The following is a 25,587-nucleotide window of genomic DNA, read 5'->3' as shown; positions in this document are numbered from 1 at the left end:
CTGCCACCCTGCGTTAGGCGGTCTGTCAAGTGACAGGCAGCCTATTGGGCCAGAGTGCATGTCCTTTAATGTGACTGGACCCGAAGGGGCTCAGGGTGGGAGGAGTGGAGCGGACGTTAAGTTATTAGCGCTCGCTATGCTGCAATACAGCACAGCAAGTGAGTGCCTGCTCCCATGACTGAGCCTGATTACTCACGCTACGCTTCCACTAGCGCGCATAGCGTGCAAGGGGCCCTCATTAAGTCACGCTGATTCATTAGCGCCCAGAACAGTAGCTAACCCGCGCTGTTACGCTGCACTGTTGTTAGTCAATCAAGCCCCAAGACTGCTGTTCATTCAAGTTATTTCTGTTTTGTATAAACATTAGGTTTGGACCTTCTAAAGAGGACTCCCCATTTTTAAGTTGTAGTTAGTAGCTCATCTAGTGGAGAAGTTTTTATGTTCTGTTACCTGTTGTTCTGTAAATATTGTGTATAGTCAGTTTATACCCTGTACAGCACAAAATAAACACTGGTGTTGCTGAAACAAAATGACTGTCTCCAGACGTCCTTTGTACTAGAGGTACCACAAAGCACAGCCAAGTGAGATGCTGCCCTTGAAGTAGAGGTGCCTTGAGCTAAGACACTTACACCTTGTGTTCTCAATGAATCAGACAATCCCAAAATGGTCTGCACACTCCAATATCCAACCAGTCGGGTTTATTTAAAATGGAACTTCACTGTATATAACATAATTAATACAATTCCTTATTCTTTATAATACTACTTTATAAATGATTTAGTAAGTTTTTGCCCATTGGAAAATCGTTCCTCACACTGATACACATTCATGTATCACAGGTGGCAACATCTTTAGTGCTGGCAGGTTCATCACTGCAAAATGTTTTCTTACAGTGTGTTCCAAAGCCAGCAAAAATAACACATGGTCTCCCAGAGTGCACTGGGAGCAATAAATCTGCATAAAAAAAAAACAACCTAGGCTGTGATAATACTGGGATGGCTGGATTACATGCCAATATATGGCAATATAAAGATATACACTACAAATTGTTACTGATGCTGAAACCAGGATAATTAACATAAAAGTGAGTATAATGAATAATTTACTACGTTCAGCTATATGTGTGTGTGGACCATTTTGTGATTGTCTGTTCCTTTGTACTGTACCTGTCTCAGAAAGCAAAAAGCGCATGCACACCTGCGCAAAAACAAAAAGCACTTTCTTTAGTCATCTTCTTCTGGATCGGTGGGCATTAAACAATATTCAGTTCCAAATTCATAACTACTCTCAAAAGTGTGTAGTTTGTAAATTTTAACTTTCAGGATACTGAGATACTGATAATGTAGCTCCCCAAGGAAACAAAGCATAACTAGGAAAATCCCTATTGCTTCACAGACAATCCACAGTAGAGTCGGCACCACCAAATTGTATTAAAGCTCTTTTATTCCATCAATAAATAGGTAGAAGTAATCTGTAGCAGCTACAGATTACTTCTACCTATTTATTGATGGAATAAAAGAGCTTTAATACAATTTGGTGGTGCCGACTCTACTGTGGATTGTCTAATGGAGTACTGAACTGTGGAGTACTGAGAGTCAAGGCACACCAAGCTTTCCATTCCAAAGTGCTTGCTTCACACTGGAAAGACTATTGCTTCACAGAAGCTGAACTTTCTATGACTCAGCCTCTTGCAGCTACAACATGCTGAGGAGGAGGTAGGCAATATGTGCTTGACAGTCCGTGATACAAATTTTCATTAAGTGATTTTTCTTTTCTGTATTAAGGTTGGTGCTCTCTGAAGTTGCTAGGATTAAAGTGAACCAGAGACGAAGCACCCTCATGTATTTCACCATATATATATATCAGTGGGAACATTAGAGAAAACACCTACCCTGCTCTCTGTTTCATTCTTCACTGCTCAGCCTGCTTCTAATCAGCCCAGATAAAATCCCCAACTGAGCATCCAGTCTGGCTTTGCTCAGGAATCATTATAGCAGAGTATGTCTTTTCTGATGTCTTTTCAAGCCCAAGCCTGCCCCCTTCTGGCTCTGCTATAACGACTCAGTTATAATGACTCCTGAGCAAAGCCAGACTGAATGCTCAGTCGGCGATTTTATCAGGGCTATTAACAGGCAGGCTGAGTAGTGAAGAATGAAACAGAGGTAGGTGTTTTCTCTAATGTTCCCACTGATTTATATGGTAAAATACATGAGGGTGCTTCGTCTCTGGTTCACCTTAAGCAGCTAATATAACTGTAAAAGGTTATTGGCAGAAAGAATTCAACAATGCAGGCACAAGTTGACTGCCATTGAGGAAACCTGACCTGCTGGCAATGCCACTTTTAGGGATGCTATGGGTTAATTCACACAAATTGTTGAATGCTCTTTTTTTCTGTTGCTGGGATGTAAGTAATCTATAGGGATGCCCAGGACAGTAAGTCACCAGTGGGGCTTGTTGTGTGTCTCAATTACTAAGCAGTATATAACTATTGCACACAGTCTCTAAGGGCACAAAGGCATCATAAACACACACTTGCTCATTACAGGATTTATGTGTCATAAGTGTTCCAAAAGACAGCAACCAAAAACGAATGGGAATAATAAGCATTAGCTCAGATAGTTTACAATACACAAGGGGCCTATATGAAAATAAAACTAATAACCTTTATTATGTCATCACTATTGGCACAATTATACTATCAAGTTTATACAGCTGTATTACCATTAGATACCATATATATTAGATTGGTGCATTAATTGAAGATATTTAGGATCTTACCAGAGCTCTGCGTTTGACCAGCTCTTTGTTATGACCAATTAAGCAATGTGATTGGTACTTTTTAATGAACACAAGTTTAATTCTTGGTTTAATAATGACATAATAAAGATGATGAGTTTTATTTCCATACTGCCCCTTAGTGTATTGTATACAGAGTTCATGGCTATCATCCCTGTTAGTTCTTTGGTTGCTAGGTTGTGGTTATTTAGGAAAATTCAGCCTTACTGTTGAACATATGATGTTCTCATCATATGATATCAATCACTGCTACCATTGCTTGACTCACATGTAACCTGTAGGAATGGTCAGCGAGACCAATAATTACAAATGATGCTAATATTTTCATATTTAGGTGGATTATTTTTTTTCTGTAAGCCCAGATAAGCTAGTAGCTCAAGGCTTTCGTTTTTTTTCACCTGTTTTAAGCTTCTTACACAACACATCTGTTGCGTCGCAGCATGCTGGACGATATAATTGCATCACAACACAATGCAATGACATTTCAATGGGCCATTCACAATGGTACTTTTGCAGTTAGATGACTTCCGAAGGAATAAAGCGCAGCATACAGTGAGCAACCGGTCGATGCGCACAATGTAAGCACAAAGTCTATAGACTGAATGCTGCCGGGTCCCATAGCAGCATTGGGCTATGAGGTAACTTTACACAGCCATAACCAGGATGAATTCGGATGTGTATTCATACAGGTGCCACATGAGTACCGGCGTCTGCAGGGATTCTGTATGAAGGAGTGCCTGCCGAGTTATGCATGGATGTGGTGCACATAATGAGATGCATACCTGTACCAGGTGAATAAGAGGCATGCTTAAAGTGGACCTGAACTCTTGCACAGAACAGAAGGAAAACGCAGAGAAACGCACCCTATTTAGACAGTTTAGCCTTGCACCTTATCTGTGACTAATCACAACTGTAATCTGATTTCTCAGCTGTGTCAGCTAGCTCCTTAGGCAGAGCAGCGAATTTGTAAATACAGGATGTTAACTAGATGTCTGTGTCCGTGAAAGCAGGAAGTAGACACACTGCATATGTACTGCAGGATTTGTATCAGCTGTAACAAAAACATGTTTTTCTTTGAAGGTTATTATGCTGTTGTGTATCTTTTAGAGCAGAGAGGAAGTTTTGAGTTCCGCTTTGCTGTTACTGGTACACAGGGAAATTGAAGAACTTTGTTTTATGGTCAGTTAAGTAACTTTTGGCCAATAAGTCTTAATGGCACAAAGGGGTAGCATTCAATCAATAAATCAGTCTACACTGAACATTACCAATAGGGCTATTTATCCTGGCCAAACAGTATTTTTAAACGGGTTGTGGGTACTCTATTGTCTTTACTTGTAATGATCTATTGAAGGTTATGCAATTAAACTTGTATGGTTTTTGATTCCTGCGCTCCCTTAGGGACGGTTCTCTCATGAAGCAAGGTGACACATTTGCATCAGGCGCAGAGATTACAGGGGGGGGGGGGGGACATTTTTGTACTGCGTGTACACTTAGGCCTCTTTTCCATGGACAGTTGAACTATGTGCTCAGCAAGCAGTTACCAGGCAGCAGTGAGCAGTTATCAGGCAACAGCAAGCATTTGCCAGGCAGCAGCAGGCAGTTGTGAGAGTTTGAGAGGCATTTCACTGCCTTTCAACTGTCCGTGGAAAAGAGGCCTAACAGCATGAAGTCAGTGTAGGAGGAAAAGCAAGAGGAGAAAGAGGTGAAGAGGTCATCATTGGGGAAAAGCAGCTTGTAGTGCTACAGTATGTGAGGAGTCTGACAATGAGTGAGGAGGGGGGAGGCAGGAGAGCAGTGGTGTTTCATTTGACTTGCACAGCAGAAAGGAGGGATGGTGAGCAGTTTGTTTGTCACAGATTCACAGCCAGCCAGTGTGCTATTGTGTTGAGCTGTAGCATGTCATGTGAGAACATTAAATAAAGCAAAGTAAGTTGTTGAGTGCTGTGCACTCATTCCAAAATGATGGGGGGGGGTTGGGCGTGGGGGGCATCTTTCCAAGTTTGTCTCAGGTAGCAAAAAGTCTAGAACCGGACGGCCCTGCGCTCCCTATGTAATGTTTTATTGCAAGGGGGAAAAAAAAAAGATATTTGGGATTACTAATATTGTCATATATAAACTAACTAGTAGATATGTAAATCATTTTGCAATCTATCCATAGACATCAATGTGAGCTTCTTAAGGTAGGGTAGGTTTAAGACGAGAGGAGTATTTTAAGGTGCCATTATAGACCATCTATTCTAAAAAGGCTACAGACCTGGCTATTGGGCTAATCATCTAACACCCGAACATTCACTAAATATACATATCGGGTGTTCTCACTGCTGGCTGCAGATTGTCAGCCAGTGTGTGATTTAGACAAGACTGAAGGCAAAATATCTATACAACAGCTAGGCAAATGGCACTTTGAAAATGAGATAGCAATATGGCAGCCTCCGTATTTCTTCCAAGGCCCATATGCAATTCACTTTTCCTCCTGAGTTATCTCCTAGGAGATCATTTTCATCTTTAAAATAACTTTTCAGCATTTTACAATTGAATAAGTACTATCAAAATTATATGTGAAAATAAGACCTAGGAGGAAACTCAGGAGAAAAAGAGAATTGAATATGGGCCCAGGTTCTCTTTCCACCACAGCTAGACTATTGCAAAGAGCAGCAACAGCTAATATTTATCTGAAACATTGTATGCAGATCAAAGAGAGGAAAATAAATATTTATCTACAAATAATGTGATCTTAAAAAAATGTATAATTTAAATAATAATAAAAAATCTGTACACAGAGATTGCATTGCTATACAAATGAACATGGGATAACACCATGGTGATAATAAAACACAACTAGACCAGTGGAGGTTGTTCTGTTAAAAGTTGCATTTTAAAAATGTGTGGAGCTATGTCTTTGGTAGCTCTTGCATATGAGCTGAAGTCCTGTTAGTAAGAGATGGGAAGTCTGTATAGCTGTAGTTGGCACGGCTATGTGATAAGTCTGGCTCCGGCTGTAGTGGTATAAAGTCCAGCGCACTTCTGTTTGGGAGGAAATCGGTCATTGAACGCTGTGACGTGTAGACTTCATATCGCCCTTGCTGTAGGAAGACAAAAGAAACATAATTGTTGGTTTCACCAATGATACAGTTACAAGGCCTCATGCTGATTAGAGTCTACATGTACTGATTAAGTCTCCGTGTACTTAAAGCGGATCCAAGATGAAAAACTAACTATAACAAAGTAACTTGTCTATATAGCTTATCTAAAGTTTAGATAGTTTACACAGCATATCTAGCTGCAATCAGCTTCAATAGTGTATGATTATTTATTCCTGTGATACAATGAGGGCAGCCATGTTCTGTTTGTCACATTGTCACAGCATGAGGGCTGGAGATGCTATCAGCTTGCCTGTGTGTAAATTCAGTCCCCTTTCCTCCTCCCCTCTGCCTCTGAAATCACTGGCTAGTAACCGCATTCTCCTCCTGCCCAGACTGAGCTCTCATAAGCCCTTGCTACAGTGCCAAGCAGAGCCGGTTTAAGCCACACGGGGGCCCTGGGGCAAAAGTAACTTGGGGCCCCCTACACACCCCCCCCCCCCCCCAGCGAAGTCAGCCCCCAAACCGACTGCTGTCCCTCGTGGTCTCGCATAGACTTCTCCCATGGCCCCCGCACATTGTGTAGCTCAGCTGCCTTGTAATAACTCACCTGTATCAGCTGCTCCCTCCTGTGCTTTGCCTTCAGCCCTGCTGCCTGGGTCTCCTTCATCCGGCCCGTTACATGTAAAGAACATGCACAGGGTCATAGAGGCAGGCAGCGTGGCTGAAGAGGGAGCACGGGATGGAGCTGCTGCAGGGACAGGTGAGTTATTACAAGGCAGCTGGGTAGGGATGTAACTACATCAGGCCTCTCTGAAGAGATTTGTTGGTGGACACCCCCCTTGGACCAGAACAGAGACATACCAGCAGAATCAATCAGTAAAGAAATTAAGAGTGTCGCCCAAGAATGTCCCACAAAGCTACGTATGCCATGTTCCAACAAGCTATTCAGACACCCAGCACTAGGGGAAGAGGGAAACAAAGGTGAATGAGAAAAGGCTGGTGCACACCAAGAGGGCTTCTGAGCGTTTTTCATATCGACAGTGATTTGGAAAGCACTTGGCTAAGGTTACCCTATGAGGGTGTTCTCACAGCAGTGTTGTGCATGTAGCATTTTTTGGAGCGATTCATTAAAAAATAGCTCTGAAAATCATTTCACAAAATCGCACTCACAAATTGCTAGCGATTGCTATTGTGATTTTGGCGTGCAATAGCCCAGAGAGAGGAGGAGTGGAGAGAAATTGAGAATAGCCTGAGATGGAGCAGTGTATTCATCTGTATTGTATTCTAACAACACACACAGGCTCCTTGCCTGTAATAGGACTCCTGTCCCTGCTGGTCTCTCACACAAGTCAGAAAGCAGCCCTTCTGGAGTCTAGGGACTGTCAAAAACTTTTCAACTTGTATAACACCTTATCCAGACATGCAGTCATTATAACATAGGGGAGAGACCAGACAGATAATTTCCCACGGACCCTCCAGCCAAGCTCTGCATCATGCTGTGTATATTTACCAGCTTGCCTGCCCTCTAATTGCACTTTTATCAGGTAGCCTAGTGTTTCACATTGCCTTACAACAACAAACCTGAATACACCAGATCGGCCCTAAATCACTGAATGAAAGGCGGCCTGGGGGGAAATTGCCCCCCTTTCCCCCTGGCCAGTGTGGGCCTGGCTGCCACTGCAGCTGAACTGAACATGCAGGCATATGGGAGCAGTCAGAAAGACCACCTAGGGGCCCAGCAGAGGTCGTAAAAATTTACGCATAGAACCAGTAACGCGTAAAAATGCATGTGTTAATGTTCCTGCACTAACGGGAATGCGTAAAAATGTACGCAATGCGTCCCGCCGACCTCCGAGGTCGCCAAGCTGCCAGCGGGGGACTGGAGCAGCAGTGAGTGACTACGAGGGCACAGGATGGCTGCATGGGGCTGGGAGAAGCCCCAGGTAAGTGAAACTCATTTTTTTATTTTGCTTGAATCTTCCCTTTAAGGTTTCAATCCTTAAAATAACGACATCATTCTAAAGTTAAATACAGGATGTTAATTCACACAGAGGAATGCAAGTGATAACAACTGTAAAGTGTGTGAGTAATTATCATCCGGCCTGAGCTGTCATTAAGTGGAGTGTTACTAGAGACTGCAATGTAAAGCGAAGCTTTCTGCGCAGTTTGTTTTATTTTTTACTAGTTTATGCAGAAGAGGACTCTGTATAGAGAGAAATTTACACAGCAGGCACACAGGGAGGGAGGGAGAGAGAAAAAACAAGCATATTTATTGATTAGATTGTGAGCCCCTATGTGGGACAGTTAAGTGACAAGACAATATACACTGCACAGCACTGCAGAAGATGTCAGCACTACAGAAATGCTAAATAAATTATATTAAAAAAAATATATATATAAATATATATTGATTAGATTGTGAGCCCCCATGAGGGACAGTGACAAGACAATATACACTGCACAGCACTGCAGAAGATATTGGCGCTGTACCAATGCAAAATAAATATATAATACAATAATAATATAACTGTACCAGAGATGAAGTAGATTAAAAGATTTTATACATGCCTGGGGCTTCCTCCAGCCCCATCTGCACGGATCACTCCCACGCCGCCGTCCTCAGACTTCTCCAGCTCCGGTACCAGGTCCCGTAACTGGCCAGTCTGCGCAAGCACGGTGTGCTCTCTCTGTCTGAGAATAGTACTGCTTCTGCGCAGTACTATTATCCGCGGATGGGACTGGAGGAAGACCCAGGTATGTATAAATCTTTTAATTTACTTAATCTCTGGTTTCTTTTAAGGACTGGAGTGATAACACAACACTCTCACTATGAAACTTATCACAGCAAGTTAATAAGACAAGCTTCTATTTTCATTTATATTTCGTATGCTTTTTCAATAACTGGTAGGTGGTTAAACGTTCTTTGGATTTTGCTACTAGATGTTTCTTATTTTTCCTATATACCGGTGTACTGAGTTACCGGAGACAAGTTCTTGTCCTCTCGCAAGCAAGCCATCTGCAGCTCTGATTTGAGGGTGGCTATGTGTTTCTCATTCAGGGTTATCTTCCTTTCCAGCGCAGCTGCTTTGGTGCTTGCAATCTGATAGACATCTAGAAAGTTTCTTATCATAATCTGGAAGCAAAAAGAAAGGGGAAAAGGGTAAGTAAAGTGAGGACATCATGCAGCATTCTGTACTGTACATTTTTGGATTGTTACCCAAGTTTTAGATTTTAAAGTAAAATTTCAGACATTTTCCTCCACATTTCATAGAAAATTATTATAAATTAATTACACCCAGCACATTTAGTTAGATGCCTCGTGTCCACTGCAAATCACCACCCAATTTAAATACCTGGACATCACTCGGAAGGTTGAAGATTTTATGGCCTTAAACCTGACCCCATCTTTGGAGAACTTCTGTAAAAAGTGTGAAATTTGGAAAAAAAATCTCCCTCTTTCACTAATTAAAAAGATCAATATTATAAAAATGCAATATCTTTCAAAGTTCTTGAACTTTTTTTTAGGAACTCTCCTATTTGGATACCTACAAACTTTTTTAATAAACTGAATGCTATTATTGTTTTACTGCTGTGACATGGATCTACTTCCAGAATAGCCCGCAAAACTCTCCAACTTCCCATTGACGAGGGAGGTTTGGCACTTACGGACTTCAAGAGTTTTCTTTGTAGTTCCCCTCTGACAATCTTTGTATTACCAGTAACAGACTGGAAGACACGTTATTACAAAACTTTCTGGATATATCCATCTGCCATTTATTTTGAATGAATTATGTCCAATCCCTACAAAATTGATAAGTGCAAGGATAAAGGGCAGGCAGCTATTCCACTAATAACAGATGAGGACTGAGAGGAGGTGCTTGAAGAGTTCGTACAAATGGCAATTTCTGCTAAGGATCATCTCATTCAATTTAAATTTCTCCACAGATAATACTATACTCCCCAAAGACTAGCTATAATAGACCCTTGCCAAGGACCCGATCCGTCCCAAATGCAGAAGGTAAATGGCTCCTTTTTGCACATGTTTTGGAATCTTTTGCCACTAATCTCTGGACACAAGTAAGTTCCCACCACTCTACTCAAAAAAACAATAACTTTTTCTCTGTTGTGTATTGTTTAATTTCGAGGAATGTGTGAGTTTATGCGTCTCTCGCAATGTTTGTATCTTTTTATGCCGAAATTAATAAAAAAAATTGGTTTACAAAAAAAACAACACACATTTTGCTAAAATTGCTTTTTTTGTCAAATAAAAATGAAAAACGCCTGTTTTAGAAATTCTTAAAGGAATTCTATCAAACTTTCTCTATTTCTGTAAGCATTATAAATCAATTTGCCAACAAAAGTAAGAATAAGCACAGCATATATTTTTGCTGTGCAGCGTGTCTTTGTCTTTATTTAACTTACTGTCTGCGTCCCCTGAGAACTGACGGCGACGGGGAATTGGGGCAGTTCATTTTTGCAAGAGGGGAATCCTCTTGCTGAGTATACCTGTAGTTTACTCTATTCTGATGCTCCCCACACAGCAGTGAGTTATGCAGCACACGATCGGCTCATAAAGTTACTGAGAGGAGCCCTCTCTCACTCCTAGTCTGAAGGAGACTCTGTGCTGAGCTGCGTGATTAGTTTTTTCTACACAACGTAAACATATGAGCTGGAGGACGGCGCCGTCATTGCTCTGAAGAGAAGCTGCAGAGGAAGATTTATTATGATAATAAATCTTCCTCTACGGCTTCTCTTCAGAGCAATAGCGCACCCTCCTCCAGCTCATATGTTTGCCGTTGTGTAGCAACAACTAATTACGCAGCGGCAGCTCAGCACAGAGTCTCCTTCAGACTAGTGCTACGTACACACATGCGACAACGATCGTTCGTTAAGAACGACGAACGAACTTTTAATTGATGAAAGAACGACCTAAGTAAAGGTAGTTTTAAAATGTGTGTAACGATCTGATCGTTAGAACGAACGTTACATCACAGAAAGCAACTATTGCGCCTGCGCATAAAAATGAGAAGTTCCATGGAGAAATAGTGAAATGCGCATGTCAAGCCTAGTACGAACGATCGTTTCCAACGATGTACTACTTTTGCAAACGATCGTCGTTGGTTAAAATCCGCCGAGACAGAACTTTCTTTTGTAGCGATGTGGCTCGTTCGTTGTTTGCCTTAATAGTCGGTGGTTCGTTTTTTGTAACGATCGTCGTTGGTAAAGATCGGGGAACGATCGTTACAAACGACTATAGTCGCATGTGTGTACGCACCTTAGGAGTGAGAGAGGGCTCCTCTCAGTAACTTTATGAGCCGATCGTGTGCTGCATAACTCACTGCTGTGTGGGGAGCATCAGAATAGAGTAAACTACAGCTATACTTGCAAGAGGATTCCCCTCTTGCAAAAATGAACTGCCCCAATTCCCCGTCGCCGTCAGTTCTCAGGGGACACCGACAGTAAGTTAAATAAAGACAAAGCCACGCTGCACAGCAAAAAATATATGCTGTGCTTATTCTTACTTTTGTTGGCAAATTGATTTATAATGCTTACAGAAATAGAGAAAGTTTGATAGAATTCCTTTAAGTCCACATCTCCAAACTCAGCTGCCTACTCATACCCAGTCCAAAACACTCCCCCTTCAGTCACATGGGCTTTCTTGCGGATAAAGCCACCCATGCCTTACTGCAGACAGATAGTTATCATGGTTGTTTATCTTGCATGTAGGGATGCATGGGTTTAAGTGGCTAGGGTTGTGAAGTGGGCAGCCAGCTGAAGGCTGCTGTGAAGAACATGAGGATCTATTAACTGGAGCACTGGAGCACTGGAGCACTGGAGCACTGGAGCACTGGAGCACTGGGCATCTCCCCCCCCCCCCCCCCCCCCCCGCCCAATATGCAAAATCTAGATTTCTTTTAACTTACATTCTACTGCTGGGCAACGAGAAATATGGAAATAGTGGAATATTGTTAGTTTATAATGATATTTTACTATCACTACACCTACCACTATTCTCACTTAAACCCTCCCTCGATGCCTAACCCAAACCAACTCAATCACAATATCTGCCGATATCTGTACTGCCTTTGCGGCTAAAAAAAACCCTCTGCCGATATCCGCACCACCAAAAAATTATCGAGCCATTTTAGCCAAAGTGCCGCCAGTGCCACAATTCCCTGCTTCGCCCTCCCATAGGCAAGGCACAGCAGCGATGTAACATGATCTACAGCTTTCCTCCAGCAAACATCAACCAGTGTCATAAACATGGGTTGGCTGCAGCCATTTCATATCTTTTTTTCCCCAACATTAGGTCAGGGGGTGCGAAGGAGAAGCAAGTAACTCCAGCTTGCATGTAAAACATGTATGCAGCTTGGGAAAGGGCCAATCAAAATGGACAGAAAGTGTACTCCACTGGCACAGTTGCAAGCTGCATACAGCTTGCATGCAAGTCGGAATTATTCGTGTATCATCGACCATCTCTAGCCACGAACAATCTATGCAGTGACAGCTTCAGCTAAAACAGGTTAAAGTGGACCTGAACTCAGGACTTCCTCTCTGCTCTAAAAGATATGCAACAGCATAATAACCTTTTAAGAAAAACATTTCTTTGTTAAAGCTGATACAAATCCTACAATAAATCTGCAGTGTTTCTACTTCCTGCTTTCATAGAAGCAGACAAATTGTTAACATAGTTGGCAATCAGGTGGCACAGGAGAGAGATCAAATTACAACTTGTGATTAGCTACAGATGAGGGGGAATTAGACTGGCTAAACTCTCTAAACACATATAGGATGCATTTCTCTGTGTTTCCCATTTGTCCTGTGAAAGTCCACTTTAAATAAAATAGAACAGATTACATGCACATTAGCATTCAATTCTGCTAAAACAGTACACATGTTCTAATTGCTAAAAGACACAGACATGGGTGTACATAAAAAAGACCTGGCACATTACGAACTCTGCTCCTCCTGTGTATCCATCCATTTCAAACATTTTAGGCGTTAACTTTGGCAGGTGGATCGGGGAATCATCCCTTATGGATGCCATCCGGGACAATGATGTCTCATCTCTGATCTGCAGAAGGGGAAAAAATAAATTAAAGGAGATATTCAGCCACAGAAAAAAAAAAGTGTATTTATTTTCATGTGACCAAGCTAAAATCCAATAGTCTATTTATAGGTATTGTTTTTATCACTTTGTACAGGGCCACAAAATATGCTGGTGTTTTATAAATCAATAATAATAATTACATCCTGAAATTCTGACCCCTAGATTGCTCTCTGAGGCCTGGTGCACACCAGAGGAGTTTTTCTGAGCGTTTTGAGTTTTTAAATCTGCTGCTAATGTTATCCTATGTGTCTGTGCACACTGGAGCAATGAGGTTTTGTAAAAAAAAACCATAGCATTACATTGGGAAGAGCTTTTAGAGGTTTCAAAAGCTCTTCCTAATGTAATGCTATGGGTTTTTTTTTACAAAACCTCATTGCTCCAGTGTGCACAGACACATAGGATAACATTAGCAGCAGATTTAAAAACTCAAAACGCTCAGAAAAACTCCTCTGGTGTGCACCAGGCCTGACTGTCCTTTGTCCTCCTGTCAGACACCAAATTCTACCTTATGCTCCAATAGCAAAAATGAGGATCAGAGGGATGCACTGCTTTCTTCACCTCTAAGGTTAGCTCCACAGAGGCATTGCATCACATTGTGTTATAACATGCACCATGTTATAACGCAACCAAAAACATATGCGGTGGCATGCAACATAATGCATTCAAAGAAGCAACTGAACAATACATACCTACAATGACCAAGGTGTGTGAACGTGTGTGATTTTAGGAATACACTGCATGTTCTGCACTGAATCAGAATCAGTTGCATTGCATAACATCTGAGGTGTGAACTGTTCATAAACTTTGAATCTCATCATGTTACCGTGTGTTAAACAGTGTCTATTACAACACAACAGGTCAGGGTGAAAGTACCCTAATGATACCTCTTGTTTAGACATTCCCTGCCTTGCACTGGCCACTGATAAAATCTTTTTTTTTAAAAAAAAAAACCTGCAGCTAGTGAGAGAAAGAGCAGAAAGCACAGTTCCCCCCAGGTTTTCTGAGCTCTGCTGACATCATTGCAGTTGTGATTGTGGGGATCCAAAATAGAAAATAAATGTAGCAGTCAAAAACCCTGTCACACTCCAGGGTCATAGAAAAAAAATCTAGCAGGGTTCCTGTAAAAGAAAGTTATAGTTACCTGCACTGCCTTGTCCCGCTAAGCAATCCCAAAGACCCCGCATCACCTGACTTACGAAGCATGGCCCCGCCTCCCCTCTCTCCTTGGAGAAAAACGCCAAGATATTTACTTTATCTGGTCTGCATATTAGTTGTCCATTCAGTTATAACCGACAGAAACTTAGGGCTGGTTCACAATAAATCAGTTGCTGTAAATTATAACTGAACGACAACTGATGTGCAGCCCAGGTGAAGGAAATCTTCATATTTCCCTATGGGTCAGTTCACATCCAAGCATTTTGACTGAAAGCTTTTACACAATGCACTGCTGTTGGACAACTGATCAGTTAAACCGCATCAATTTTTTCAGCATACAGTGTGAATTAGCCCTCAGTCTAGAGCAGCAAGAAGTCGGTCATTGATAATTACATATTGAACACTAAAGAAGACTGATACCTTCTGAAAGGCAGCGGACACGGATTTCATGTGACTGATGAGGATGTCCTTATCCCTGAAAAAAAAAGAAAAAAAAAAAAAGCTGTTACCAAGCTTTATTTAAAAAAAAAAATCTTACGGTTTTCAAATTTTTTTTTTACTTTGCATGACAAGTACCTTTCATTTACTTTGGATAAAAAAAATCTATGGCAAACAGGATATGAAATGAGCAAATTTAACAACAATAAGAATTTAATAGGCAACAGCTGATTTTAACATTAATTTATTTAGTCCTACATCTCTATCTAACTTTTAAAACACACATTTTAGTTTGCCTGTTTCCACTTTTTTTTTGCATTCCAAGACCCAAAAAACTCTGCCTATCTGCATGCATAGTGCGGAAACTTAACATGGGAGCTGAATGAATCAGAATCTACCTCACAATGTTATGGCTGCTACATCCTTAGGTTGAGTTGGAACCTCAAAGCAATGTGTTGAGTATGGGGTAATGTTAAAGAGGAACTGTAACCTGAACTTCACATCACTCAGTCATCACACTTTCCCACGAGAAATCTTTACCTTTCCTCAAACGAACCATCAGGGGGGTCTGTATTGCTGATATTGGGCTCGTTTCACAAAACTTTTTCACCCGTTTTCCTCTGTTTTCACTTTCACATTCATGTATTTATTTATTTTATTTATTTAAGTATTTATATAGCGCCGAAATATTACGCAGCGATGTACAGAGTATACTGTGTTGTCACTAACTGTCCCTCAGAGGGGCTCACAATCTAGTCCCTACCATAGTCATATGTCTATATGGTGTAGTGCAGCGTTTTTCAACCACTGTGCCGCGGCACACTAGTGTGCCGCGGCATGTTGCCAGGTGTGCCGTCCAGGTCTGGCGTTCAGTACGCAGGAGGGGGGAAGCAGCGCTAGAAGGAGGGGCAGTGGAGGCAGCGGTGGGGAGGGGGGAAATATCCCCCCCCTCCCTCACCCGGGACCTCTCCTTCTGCCTCTCTCCCCCTCCATTTTGCGGTGGCAAGTGCGGGCTCGGCGGCGGGGAGACATGCGCAGACTTACCACTTCTGCGTTCCAAGCGCCGGCAGCGTCATGTCGTCAGATCTCCGCCTTCAATGCCGCCCACTGTGCTTCCTGATTAGCAGAAGAACAGTGGGCGGCATTGAAGGCGGAGATCTGACGACATGACGCTGCCGGCGCTTGGAACGCAGAAGTGGTAAGTCTGCGCATGTCTCCCCGCCGCCGAGCCCGCACTTGCCACTGCGAAATGGAGGGGGAGAGAGGCAGAAGGAGGGGTCCCAGGTGAGGGAGGGGGGGGATATTTCCCCCCCTCCCCACCGCTGCCTCCACTGCCCCTCCTTCTAGCGCTGCTTCCCCCCTCCTGGGCATCTATACTGGGGGGAACTGTACTAGCTATACTGGGGGCAACTAAACTAGCTATACTGGGGGCAACTAAACTAGCTATACTGGGGGCAACTAAACTAGCTATACTGGGGGCAACTAAACTAGCTACACTGGGGGCAACTATACTAGCTATACTGGGCACTATACTGGGGCACTACCTACCTATGCTAGCTATGCTGGGCACTATGGTAGGTATGCTGGGCACTATACTAGCTATACTGGGTACCATACTAGCTATCTGGGCACTATACTAGCTATACTGGGCACTTTACTGGCTATACTGGGGCACTACCTACCTTTACTGGGGCACTACCTATCCATACTGGGACTATACTAGCTATACTGGGGCACTATACTAGCTATACTGGGGCACTATACTGGGGTAACTACACTAACCATACTGGGGCAACTAAACTCCCTATACTGGGGCAACTATGCTAGCTATGCAGCCGCACCCCAGCCCCCCCCCCCATAGCCTGCTACACACGGCACTGTCCACTAGGTCGCGCAAACACCCGCGCGCCCCCCCGCCGTTCCCTGGAGAAAAATATGGTCAGAAAGTGTTCCCTGGGCCAGAAAAGGTTGGGAACCACTGGTGTAGTGTATGTATCACAGTCTAGGGCCAATTTAGGGGGAAGCCAATTAACTTCTCCGTATTTTTTTTGTTTGTGGATGTGGGAGGAAACTGGAATGCCCGGAGGAAACCCATGCAGACACTGGGAGAACATACAAACTCCTTGCAGATGTTGACCTGGCTGGGATTCGAACCGGGGACGCAGCGCTGCAAGGCGAGAGCGCTAACCACTACGCTACAGTGCTGTTACATTTTTAACTTCCCACAGAACAAAATGAAGTGATGTCAGCACCTAGTTACTGATATCAAACTGTGGGAGCCTTGTTTCATTGTGAGAAATAACAGCTGTTTCCAACTGCCAAAAAAGCAAGCAGCATTTCCTTCCACTGACATCACCTGCCAGCAGTAAAAATGTAACCATGTGATAAATGTCAGAATGTAAATCAGGGAGAGGAAAGATTTTACAATGGACAAACACTGAATAAATCATTTATATATAATTATTGTAAAAATGAAGCACTTTTTTTATTATGTTATTTTCACTGCAGTTCCTGTTGACGTGGGTGGGCAGATGGGCTTTAAAGTAAAAATCTACGTTTTTTAATTATATATAAGGTAGTCAAGACAGGCAAAAGTGAAGGCCAGAATATTGTACTCGCATTTCTTTATATCTTTTTGCTGGAAACTTAAAAGATTCTACTCCGAATTTTCTCTCAGTTTGTTTATGAAAGCTTTATTGCTCTGCGCACACAGTCTTGGCATGAGGGCAGAAATCGATCTCTTGCATCGGTGTATGAGACTCACCTGGCTGCCGCGCGCAGGACCTCTTCTGCACTGGTGATGCTGTCTTCCAGTCGACGCTTGTCCTGCTCCAGCTGGGTCAGCTGTAGGCTCTGCTGACGTGAAGATTGATCTTTTCTCCATAGCTCCTTCTTTGCATCAGAAAGACTCTGCAGATGGGAGGAGGTAAAGAAGATGAAAGCGCTGTTACTTGTCAAGAAATCATTTTTTGGAGAAAAAAAAAAGAAATTACAGACTTTCGCTAGAAGAATGGTGAGAGTTACCTTAATTGCATCTGACAAGGTTTGATCTTTTTCTACTTCCTCCTTGGAGTGCGATTCTATTTTATAATTAAGACCCACTAATTGCTGAGACTGTTCATGCAGAAGCATCTGAGCTTCTTGTTCTCGCAGCAATGCTTTATTTAATTCTTCAAAGGCAGTTTTAAATTTCTCATATGGGACCATCTTTGAAGAAACAAAACACATTTTAATCAAGATGATGCCGATACAATATCATTATTCTAAAATCAAATGGCACAAGAATTTGTTTTAAAACGTCCTTGTCCTCAACACGGTTCTGCAGACCTGAAGCTGCAAGATCGGTTAACCCTTTGCACACTCACAGGCAAATGCTTTCATGCAAATCAGTCATCTAGGAACTATTGCTGTCCCTACAGCTAAATTAAAAGCCAGTCTCTTTGTTACAAAATAATACATTCTCTTGCGTAGGCACAAATGTAGAAGCTCCCCACAGTTCGTATTTGTCCTAACTTTGGTCATGTTATAGAACATGCATAGTGCTAACACATGCAAGCATTCAGCGTATCAACCTATTTACATGTGCAAAGTGTTAACTGATTTTGCTGTTTTGTTGCCCACAACCCCTTTAGCACCTCCCTTATAACCTATTCTAAAATGTCCTAACTTGAGATGATGAGCCTGGATTCTGTGTTTTTTTTATTGCAGACCTTTCTGAGTACAAATTTATGAAGATGTTTACGACATTAACAGAGGGTTTAAATTGCTTAAATTTTAATGGGATGCATGACTCCTTATGCAACATGATTTACTTGGCTTCACTATCTTCAGAAACCTGCTAGATTTCATGTTTGCTTGCATGAGCTCACTGGCTCCAGCCTGCTGATCAGCTGACATCTAACTGCTAAACCGTAACCAGCACAACTGCCATCTTTGTGTTTACTATGTACCTGCATCAGTGTTTTACTTCAGCTTACATCTGGAAATATGCCTGAAGAAGGGGACTAGATCCCAGAAAGCTTGCATTATTTAACTTTATCAGTTAGCCATTAAAAGGTATTACTTTTACAAGACTTTGTTTTTTTCTACCTACATATATTATTGCAGACCTGAAACTGTACAGCATAGGAGAATATAGCGACACATTGTAAACTCTTGCCTTACTGATCTGCATTGGTTTACTGTACTTTCCACATCAACTCAAGCACATGAAATGGTTACTTGAAAATATTGAAAAGGAAACATAGACCTTCAAACATGCAAAGTATAATTACACCCTGGTGTATATTACAGACAAGATCTATTGATTGCTTATGGTGAAATTAGGTTTGTTGTAGGAGAAAATACGTGGGGTAAGACAGAATACAAAATTATATTCTACTTTATTACTATTTTTGTGCATTTATATAGTGACATCTTCCTTAATACTTTAGAGAGGCAATAGTCATGTCACCAACTGTCCCTTATGCTAAGTACACACCGTACAATTTTCTGGCAGATTTACCTGCAAGATCAATTATTTCCAACACGTTCGATCTGAATTTCGATCGATTTTTCCAATCTTTTTTAATCGTTTTTTTTTGGAAATAATTGATCTGGCAGGTAAATCTGCCAGAAAATGGTATGGTGTGTACCTAGCATTAGAAGAGCTCACAATCTTATCTCTACCATAGTCATAGCCTTATGTCCCTGTCACAGACTAAGGTCATTGATGGAGGGAAACCCATTCATTTTAACTGAATGTTTTTAGGATGTGGAAGGAAACCTACACAAACATAGGGAGGACTTATTAACTCCATATGGATAGTGTCATCAGTTTTGAACCTTAGACGCTTTATTAGTGCATATAGTGCTGACATCAGCCTTACTAAGTACTCCCGCCAGCATGCCTCCCCCTAAAAAAATGTCTCCAAGCTACATGTGCTGGGCGTTCCAGTAATTACACCTTGCCCTCTGCACCAATGTGAGGCAGTCACAGCATTGAGGGAGGGGCCGAGGCACACAGGCATCATGGAGAAGAGACAGGGACAGCTATCCAATTCCACAGATGTAGCAGAGTAGAGGAGGGTGGATCCCAGAGGGAAATACATTTTTTGCTCGTAAGCTTGCATGTTATAAGATGCTAGTGCCCAACTCTGGTATTGGAAAAGCACAAATTATGCATGTTCAATTCCATTTAAATGGATATACAGGCTTAAAGATAGATATTAAGGACCTGCCTGCTATCTCTTTTCCTTTTTGTAGCGTGTAGGTTATATGAATTACATTTTAAATTGCTGATAGTGTACATGGCTGAAGGAAGTCTATTGTATTTGACTTTCTCAGAGTAAGCGAGTTTGACTGTTGGGTAAGCAGAAATGTCTGCCATGCTGTCAGAAGTCAAGTTGACAGAGTTGAATAACAAATTCAAAAGATAGGGATTGGCTGCTTTAAGCAACAAGCCACTTTCCACACACTAGGCCTTGTGTCACACATTTCTCTGTGTCTCTCAAAAAGACCTACACTAGGTTAAGTTGAAGATTGGTGCCCACTAATCATTTCACAAATAATACATGTCTATACATGGTAAAGGGACCAACTGAAGCAGCCAGAGTTGGTCAATAATATGCAAATAACTTTGCCTGGCATTCAATGTTTGAAATAGGACAAATCATATTCTACAGAAATGTATTCTGATTGGTCTAGTTAAAGAGACAATGTGGCAGCCTTACCTTTTGGTTCCAGCAGTAGTCTGATCTAATAGAAATTCCTTTAACTGCCTAATGGACGACTACTGGGAAAATTAATAGTTAAAGTGGGACAAATATTGCCACAATTGCTGTTATAATTTAATAAATTAATGTTTTTATAGTAAACACAGAGACTTGTGGGTTCCAGATTTCTGTTTAATTAGACCAGGTAGAAAAGTCATCTATTGGAAAAAGGGGAGTAAAGAAGCTCAGCTGATGTCATTTTTCTTCTACAAACTGATTCAGAAGTATAATTGCGAGTGCTTTCCTGTAGTGCATCCCATAAATGAGAGCTCAGAATATGTTATCCCACGGTCCTTTTTCACTTCCAGACGAACTGCAGAACACACTGGCTTTGTTAGCATTCAAGAGATTGCTGCCTGCCTAGGCAGCCTGTTTGTAAATCAGCTGGAAGTCCACAAGAAGTGTTTTCTGGCAGATGCTCTCAGCATAGAGCAACAGCCTGAGGGCGTCCCAGTATTTCCTTGCTGTGATACATAATATTTTTAGGCTTAGACAAGAGCATCCCACACCAGTCTTGACACTACGGAGATCACTAAACAAAACAGCAGAGCATGGAGCGCTTGTGTAGTCAGCTCTGTGTATAGTGTGAATTGTTCTGGACATATTTCCCCTTTCCTCCCACTGCAAGCCCAAGGATTGATATGCAGCAGGACAGGGGAATGGCAAGATGCTCTTACCCGCAGTCATTTGCTCTTTTATCACTTTTTAGTAGCTTCTATGAAGACAGGCTGGGAGCGCCTGCTAGCAAAATAAACTTACAGCTGATTTACAAGCCGAAGGAGCAGACAATCTATACAATAACAAATTAGGTGGGTCCTTTGAGTCAGCTGGATAACAGAAACTGACAACAACAGAACATAATGGATGCATATGAATTTGCAGCTGCTTCATTGGGTTTCAGTTCCCAATAAGCAGAGTATCAACAAGCCTATTGCCAATACTCTGCTATTTTGGGGTAGCAACACTATTTTTGATGGTAGTTTTATCACCTCTCCCTAGCCAATCATATAACCCAACTGATCCTCTTTCTGGTGCCTAATAACCCCTCACCCGATGTTAAATCATTCCTTGAATGTCATTTCAAAATCAGGCTATTACTCTGACCTTCAGATTAATAAAAGTAAATCAGTGGATATCATCACCATAGATGCAGGCTCTTCGCTGCTCAGCCCCTTTCGTAGGTCCTGCAATCCCTGCCAGGACATACTGTAGATTTCAATAACCACGCTGCACAGTATCGTAGCTCTCACTGCTGTTCCGACACTGCACCCACTTACTTTGCTGTCACAGTGACAACATAACTTCTGTGTGATGGTCAGGAGGTGATTTAATTGGCTCCTGGTCTCAAAATTACTGTGAGCCAATCACAGTAATCACATGTCTAAACAGAGAAAGGACGGCTCTGGTCCTTAGGGAACCAAAACCATCCAGTCCTAAAGTAGTTCAAGTATTATGTCATAGGTTATTTGTCTGTGTTGTTTAGAGCTTATAGAACACCATTCTACATAGCAGTTTCTCAGCCAAGACCTTGCAGAGTGAGCTTGTGTACAAGCCTCTAGAGGCGAGTAGGGCTATTAGATTGTGATTCACTGTAAAAGCCACTTTGTGACTTGTATAGCTCAATGTACTCTGTACGGTGCTGTGGAAAATGTTGTACTATATAAATACCTAATATAGTAGGATGTTAGTTATCCAAAACTCAGTTAACCAGGACTCCCAAACAACCAGAAAGAAAAAATCCCTGCATTAAAAGATAAGGAAAGATATTTTACAGAATAGCATACAGTGATAATATGGTCTTAAAGCAGCAGGGTCATACTATCCCAGGAAAAAAACACACATATATAAGTTGATAAATACTTGTTCTACTTACATAACATGTCTTGTACTGTCCACAGTTTGATATCTGTGAATTTTATATAGCAAATAAAGAGAAAACTGTCCCTGGCATTTTCCATTTTTATTTCTGACTAAAGCCAATCCTGATATCTCTTACATTTTTTTCCTCTTAGAAATTGCACTGTCACAGCTAGCTTGCTTTGATAACATAAAAGCACAGCATAGATTGCATTACAGCAGGTTTACACTGAACTGCCCTCAGCCAATTAGTGAGGAGCAGGAATGTGGGAGGGACATGCTTCCTTCTCGTTGGCAATTTTTTTTTCTTATTATTTAGTACTTATATAGCACCATCATCTTACACAGCGCAGTACAGAGTATATTGTATTGTCACTTAAAGAGACACTGAAGTCTCTTAAAAATCCTTTTTTATCCCAAAATATTGTTTCATATATTAGCCCTAACTAAACCGCCGCATCCCCGCCGATGTACACCATCTAAATCCCCCCAAACTCGCCCTCCCTCTCCCCTGCAAAATCCACAACTTTCTTGGTCGTGGATTTTGCTGACCTGTGCACTTCCGTGTGAGGCAGAGCTATGAGCTGCAGCTCTGCCTCTACAAGCGTCTGTCAGCGTGTATCTCCGCCTCTCTCAGTGAAGGAAGACTGAGAGGGGCGGGGAAGAGGCGGTGATCCGGGCTGACAGACGCGCTGAGAGGCAGAGCTGTGGCTCATAGCTCTGCCACTCATGGAAGCGCTGCCCGGATTGCCCCCCGGCGAGTTGGGGGGGGGGGATTTAGATAGTGTAGACAATATTTTGGGATAAAAAAAGGATTTTTAAGAGACTTCAGAGTCTCTTTAACTGTCCCTCACAATCTAATCCCTACCATAGTCAAATGTCTATGTATGTATCTTGTAGTGTATTCATCATAGTCTAGAGCCAATTTAAGGGGAAGCCAATTAACTTATCTGTGTGTTTTTGTGATGTGGGAGGAAACCAGAGCGCCCGGAGGATGTACCAAATAGAGCCAGGCTGACTGAGATAAGATTCATTACTGATTAAATTGGAATGTTTGCAATGCAGGGTCAGGTTGCAGGCTGCATAATAAACACATAGTAGTGAGTCAATGGAATCTGATTTTGTGGCTGACAATCTCACTTTAAGTTAGTCTTCACATGTCTTGCTTTGTTATTAATTACTAAATTTGAACAGCAATACAGAGTGTGGGCATGGTACAAGTACAGGGTTGGTTAGACCTATTTTTAATAACTCTCAAGCAACTACATTCATCCAGCATAAAGCAATCTTCGTAGATGCTGGATAACCAATTTTCTACTGTATTAACAGTAATAATGCTCTCAGCGTACATTCATTCTCACAACAACATAAAATAAAACATATGCAGTCACTTCTGCTTACAGATTGCTGGGCTTGTTCTTTAAGCTTCTGAGTGCTCTCTGAATTTTTACTGATCTCACTACGCTTCTGCTTCATATCTGACAACTCCCTGCGCAATGATCGTCTTTCCACTTCTGCTGCATGAAGGCGCTGTGTGAATGCAATTATTTGCTTCTTCAAGGCATCTAGGCACTCCTAATACAAATAAAAATTTACTAAATAAGATACTGTAAAAGGACACAGCAACCAACTAGAAATCACATATCATTAGCCTTTCAGGCACTACAAATGGAACACTTGCCTAGCAACTGCAAAAACACCTTAGCAGTGGGCCTTTTCTTTTACTTTAAAGAGAATCTGTATTGTTAAAATCGCACAAAAGTAAACATACCAGTGCGTTAGGGGACATCTCCTATTACCCTCTGTCACAATTTCACCGCTCCCCGCCGCATTAAAAGTAGTCAAAAACTGTTTTTAAAAGTTTGTTTATAAACAAACAAAATGGCCACCAAAACAGGAAGTAGGTTGATGTACAGTATGTCCACACATAGAAAATACATCCATACACAAGCAGGCTGTATACAGCCTTACTTCTGAATCTCAAGAGATCACTTGTGTGTGTTTACCTTCTGTCCCCAGCTTCTCTCATGCACTGAACATTACAGGCTTCCTGCAGACAGCTCTGCCTATGTCGTTAATTCCTTATGCTGGGAATACACGATGCGTTTTTGCCTTCGTTTTTGCCGTCGTTTTCGCTTTCGATCGATTCTACTCTCGATTCACTGCTCGATTCCCCTCTCGATTCCTTATCTTTTCTTATCAATTACATTCACTTGAATGAGGAGAATCGAAACGAAAGTAGAATCGACCAGATCCAACAGGTTGGAATTTATCTATCGAACCCATCTATCTAAAGTAAAAACTTAACGTGTATTCCCAGCATTAGTATGTGACAGACCAGCTACTTTCACAGCCTCCAGAGGAGGATTTTTATCCAGCTCTCTTCTATCACTGATAAGATAGCAGAGAAGCTGCTGGCTTATGTAAATAAAACACACACTGGAGTGTGCATAGAGGAACAGTTCAACACTGAAGAACTTGGCAGCCTTCCAGACACAGGCCGACAAGTCTGACAGGGGAAAGATACATTGATTTATTACAGAGATGGTTATAGTAGAAAGAGCTGCAGCAAGCCAGATCACATTAGAATAGGTTTAGGAACTTGTAGGATGGTAGAAAAAACGTTGTAATTTTTGTTACAGAGTCACTTTAAGGCCCAGTTCGCAGTGCTCAGTTGCATTGCAGAATAATTCTGCATGTCAACTCACTGCCATACAATTCGATGGTCCTGTTCACAGTACTGCATTGTAATGGATCAGGTTATTCTAACTCACTGCATGCAGGCTGTGTATTCAAGTCTATGTCCAGTCTTCATTTCAGTTCACAGTCATTATAACGTGTGCATTATGCAACTGATCACTGTGAACCCAGCTTGAGGGATGCAACACAGTGGGCTTGATTCACAAAAGAGTGTTAACTGATAGCATGGCCGTTTTCACGTTTTGCGCGATCGCGAATTTTCTAGCGAAACGATAACGTTTGTGTGCGAATATTCACATTTGCGCGCAAAAACGTCCGTGCTATCAGTTAGCACTCTTTTGTGAATCAAGCCCATTCTCTGATCATAGCTTGTTGGTGACCTGACAGACCTATTTGGTACCATCTTTTTTTCAAGGGCAGATAGAGCTTTCTTTAGGTGCCAAATATGCATTAAAAAAATGCATATTTACGTAACCACTTCCTGAAAAATACAGGTTTTAAAAAATACTATTTGTGCACTATTAGAGCCCATTTTAGCCCCTCAATGGAGGGACTATGGAGTATCTGTTATTCGTAATAAATTATTTCTACTTTTTTCCTGGTCTCAGAAAAAAAATGCTATTGCCATCACTAGGAGTAGTTAATGAGATGCAAATAAATCAGATTTGATGCATGAATATGAAAATTCTGTATG

The 25,587-nt window shown here is 41.7% G+C and overlaps 1 protein-coding gene across 4 annotated transcripts in view; it reads right to left on the bottom strand.

Moving 5' to 3' along the window:
- Nucleotides 1-5,647: 5,647 nt before the first annotated feature.
- CCDC171 (coiled-coil domain containing 171) overlaps nt 5,648-25,587 on the bottom strand; it is a 103,223-nt gene continuing 83,283 nt past the window's right edge. For 2 of the 4 annotated variants that reach the window (XM_068234370.1, XM_068234371.1), the window contains exons 18-24: nt 23,595-23,768; nt 17,608-17,790; nt 17,348-17,493; nt 14,566-14,620; nt 12,823-12,954; nt 8,860-9,012; nt 5,648-5,879 (exon numbers count right to left, since the gene is read on the bottom strand). In XM_068234370.1, coding sequence (XP_068090471.1) covers nt 5,688-5,879; nt 8,860-9,012; nt 12,823-12,954; nt 14,566-14,620; nt 17,348-17,493; nt 17,608-17,790; nt 23,595-23,768 — 1,035 coding nt within the window. In that variant the 3' untranslated portion in view covers nt 5,648-5,687. Of the gene's footprint in view, nt 5,880-8,843; nt 9,013-12,822; nt 12,955-14,565; nt 14,621-17,347; nt 17,494-17,607; nt 17,791-23,594; nt 23,769-25,587 lie in introns of all 4 variants that reach the window. The other 2 variants (XM_068234372.1, XM_068234373.1) reach the window with 2 other exon arrangements.

This window comes from Hyperolius riggenbachi, chromosome 1 (genome assembly GCF_040937935.1).
Source record: "Hyperolius riggenbachi isolate aHypRig1 chromosome 1, aHypRig1.pri, whole genome shotgun sequence".
NCBI classification, from domain to species: Eukaryota; Metazoa; Chordata; class Amphibia; order Anura; family Hyperoliidae; genus Hyperolius; species Hyperolius riggenbachi.
Note: the sequence above shows the minus strand (reverse complement) of the source record. Positions and strands in the feature narration are given on the sequence as shown.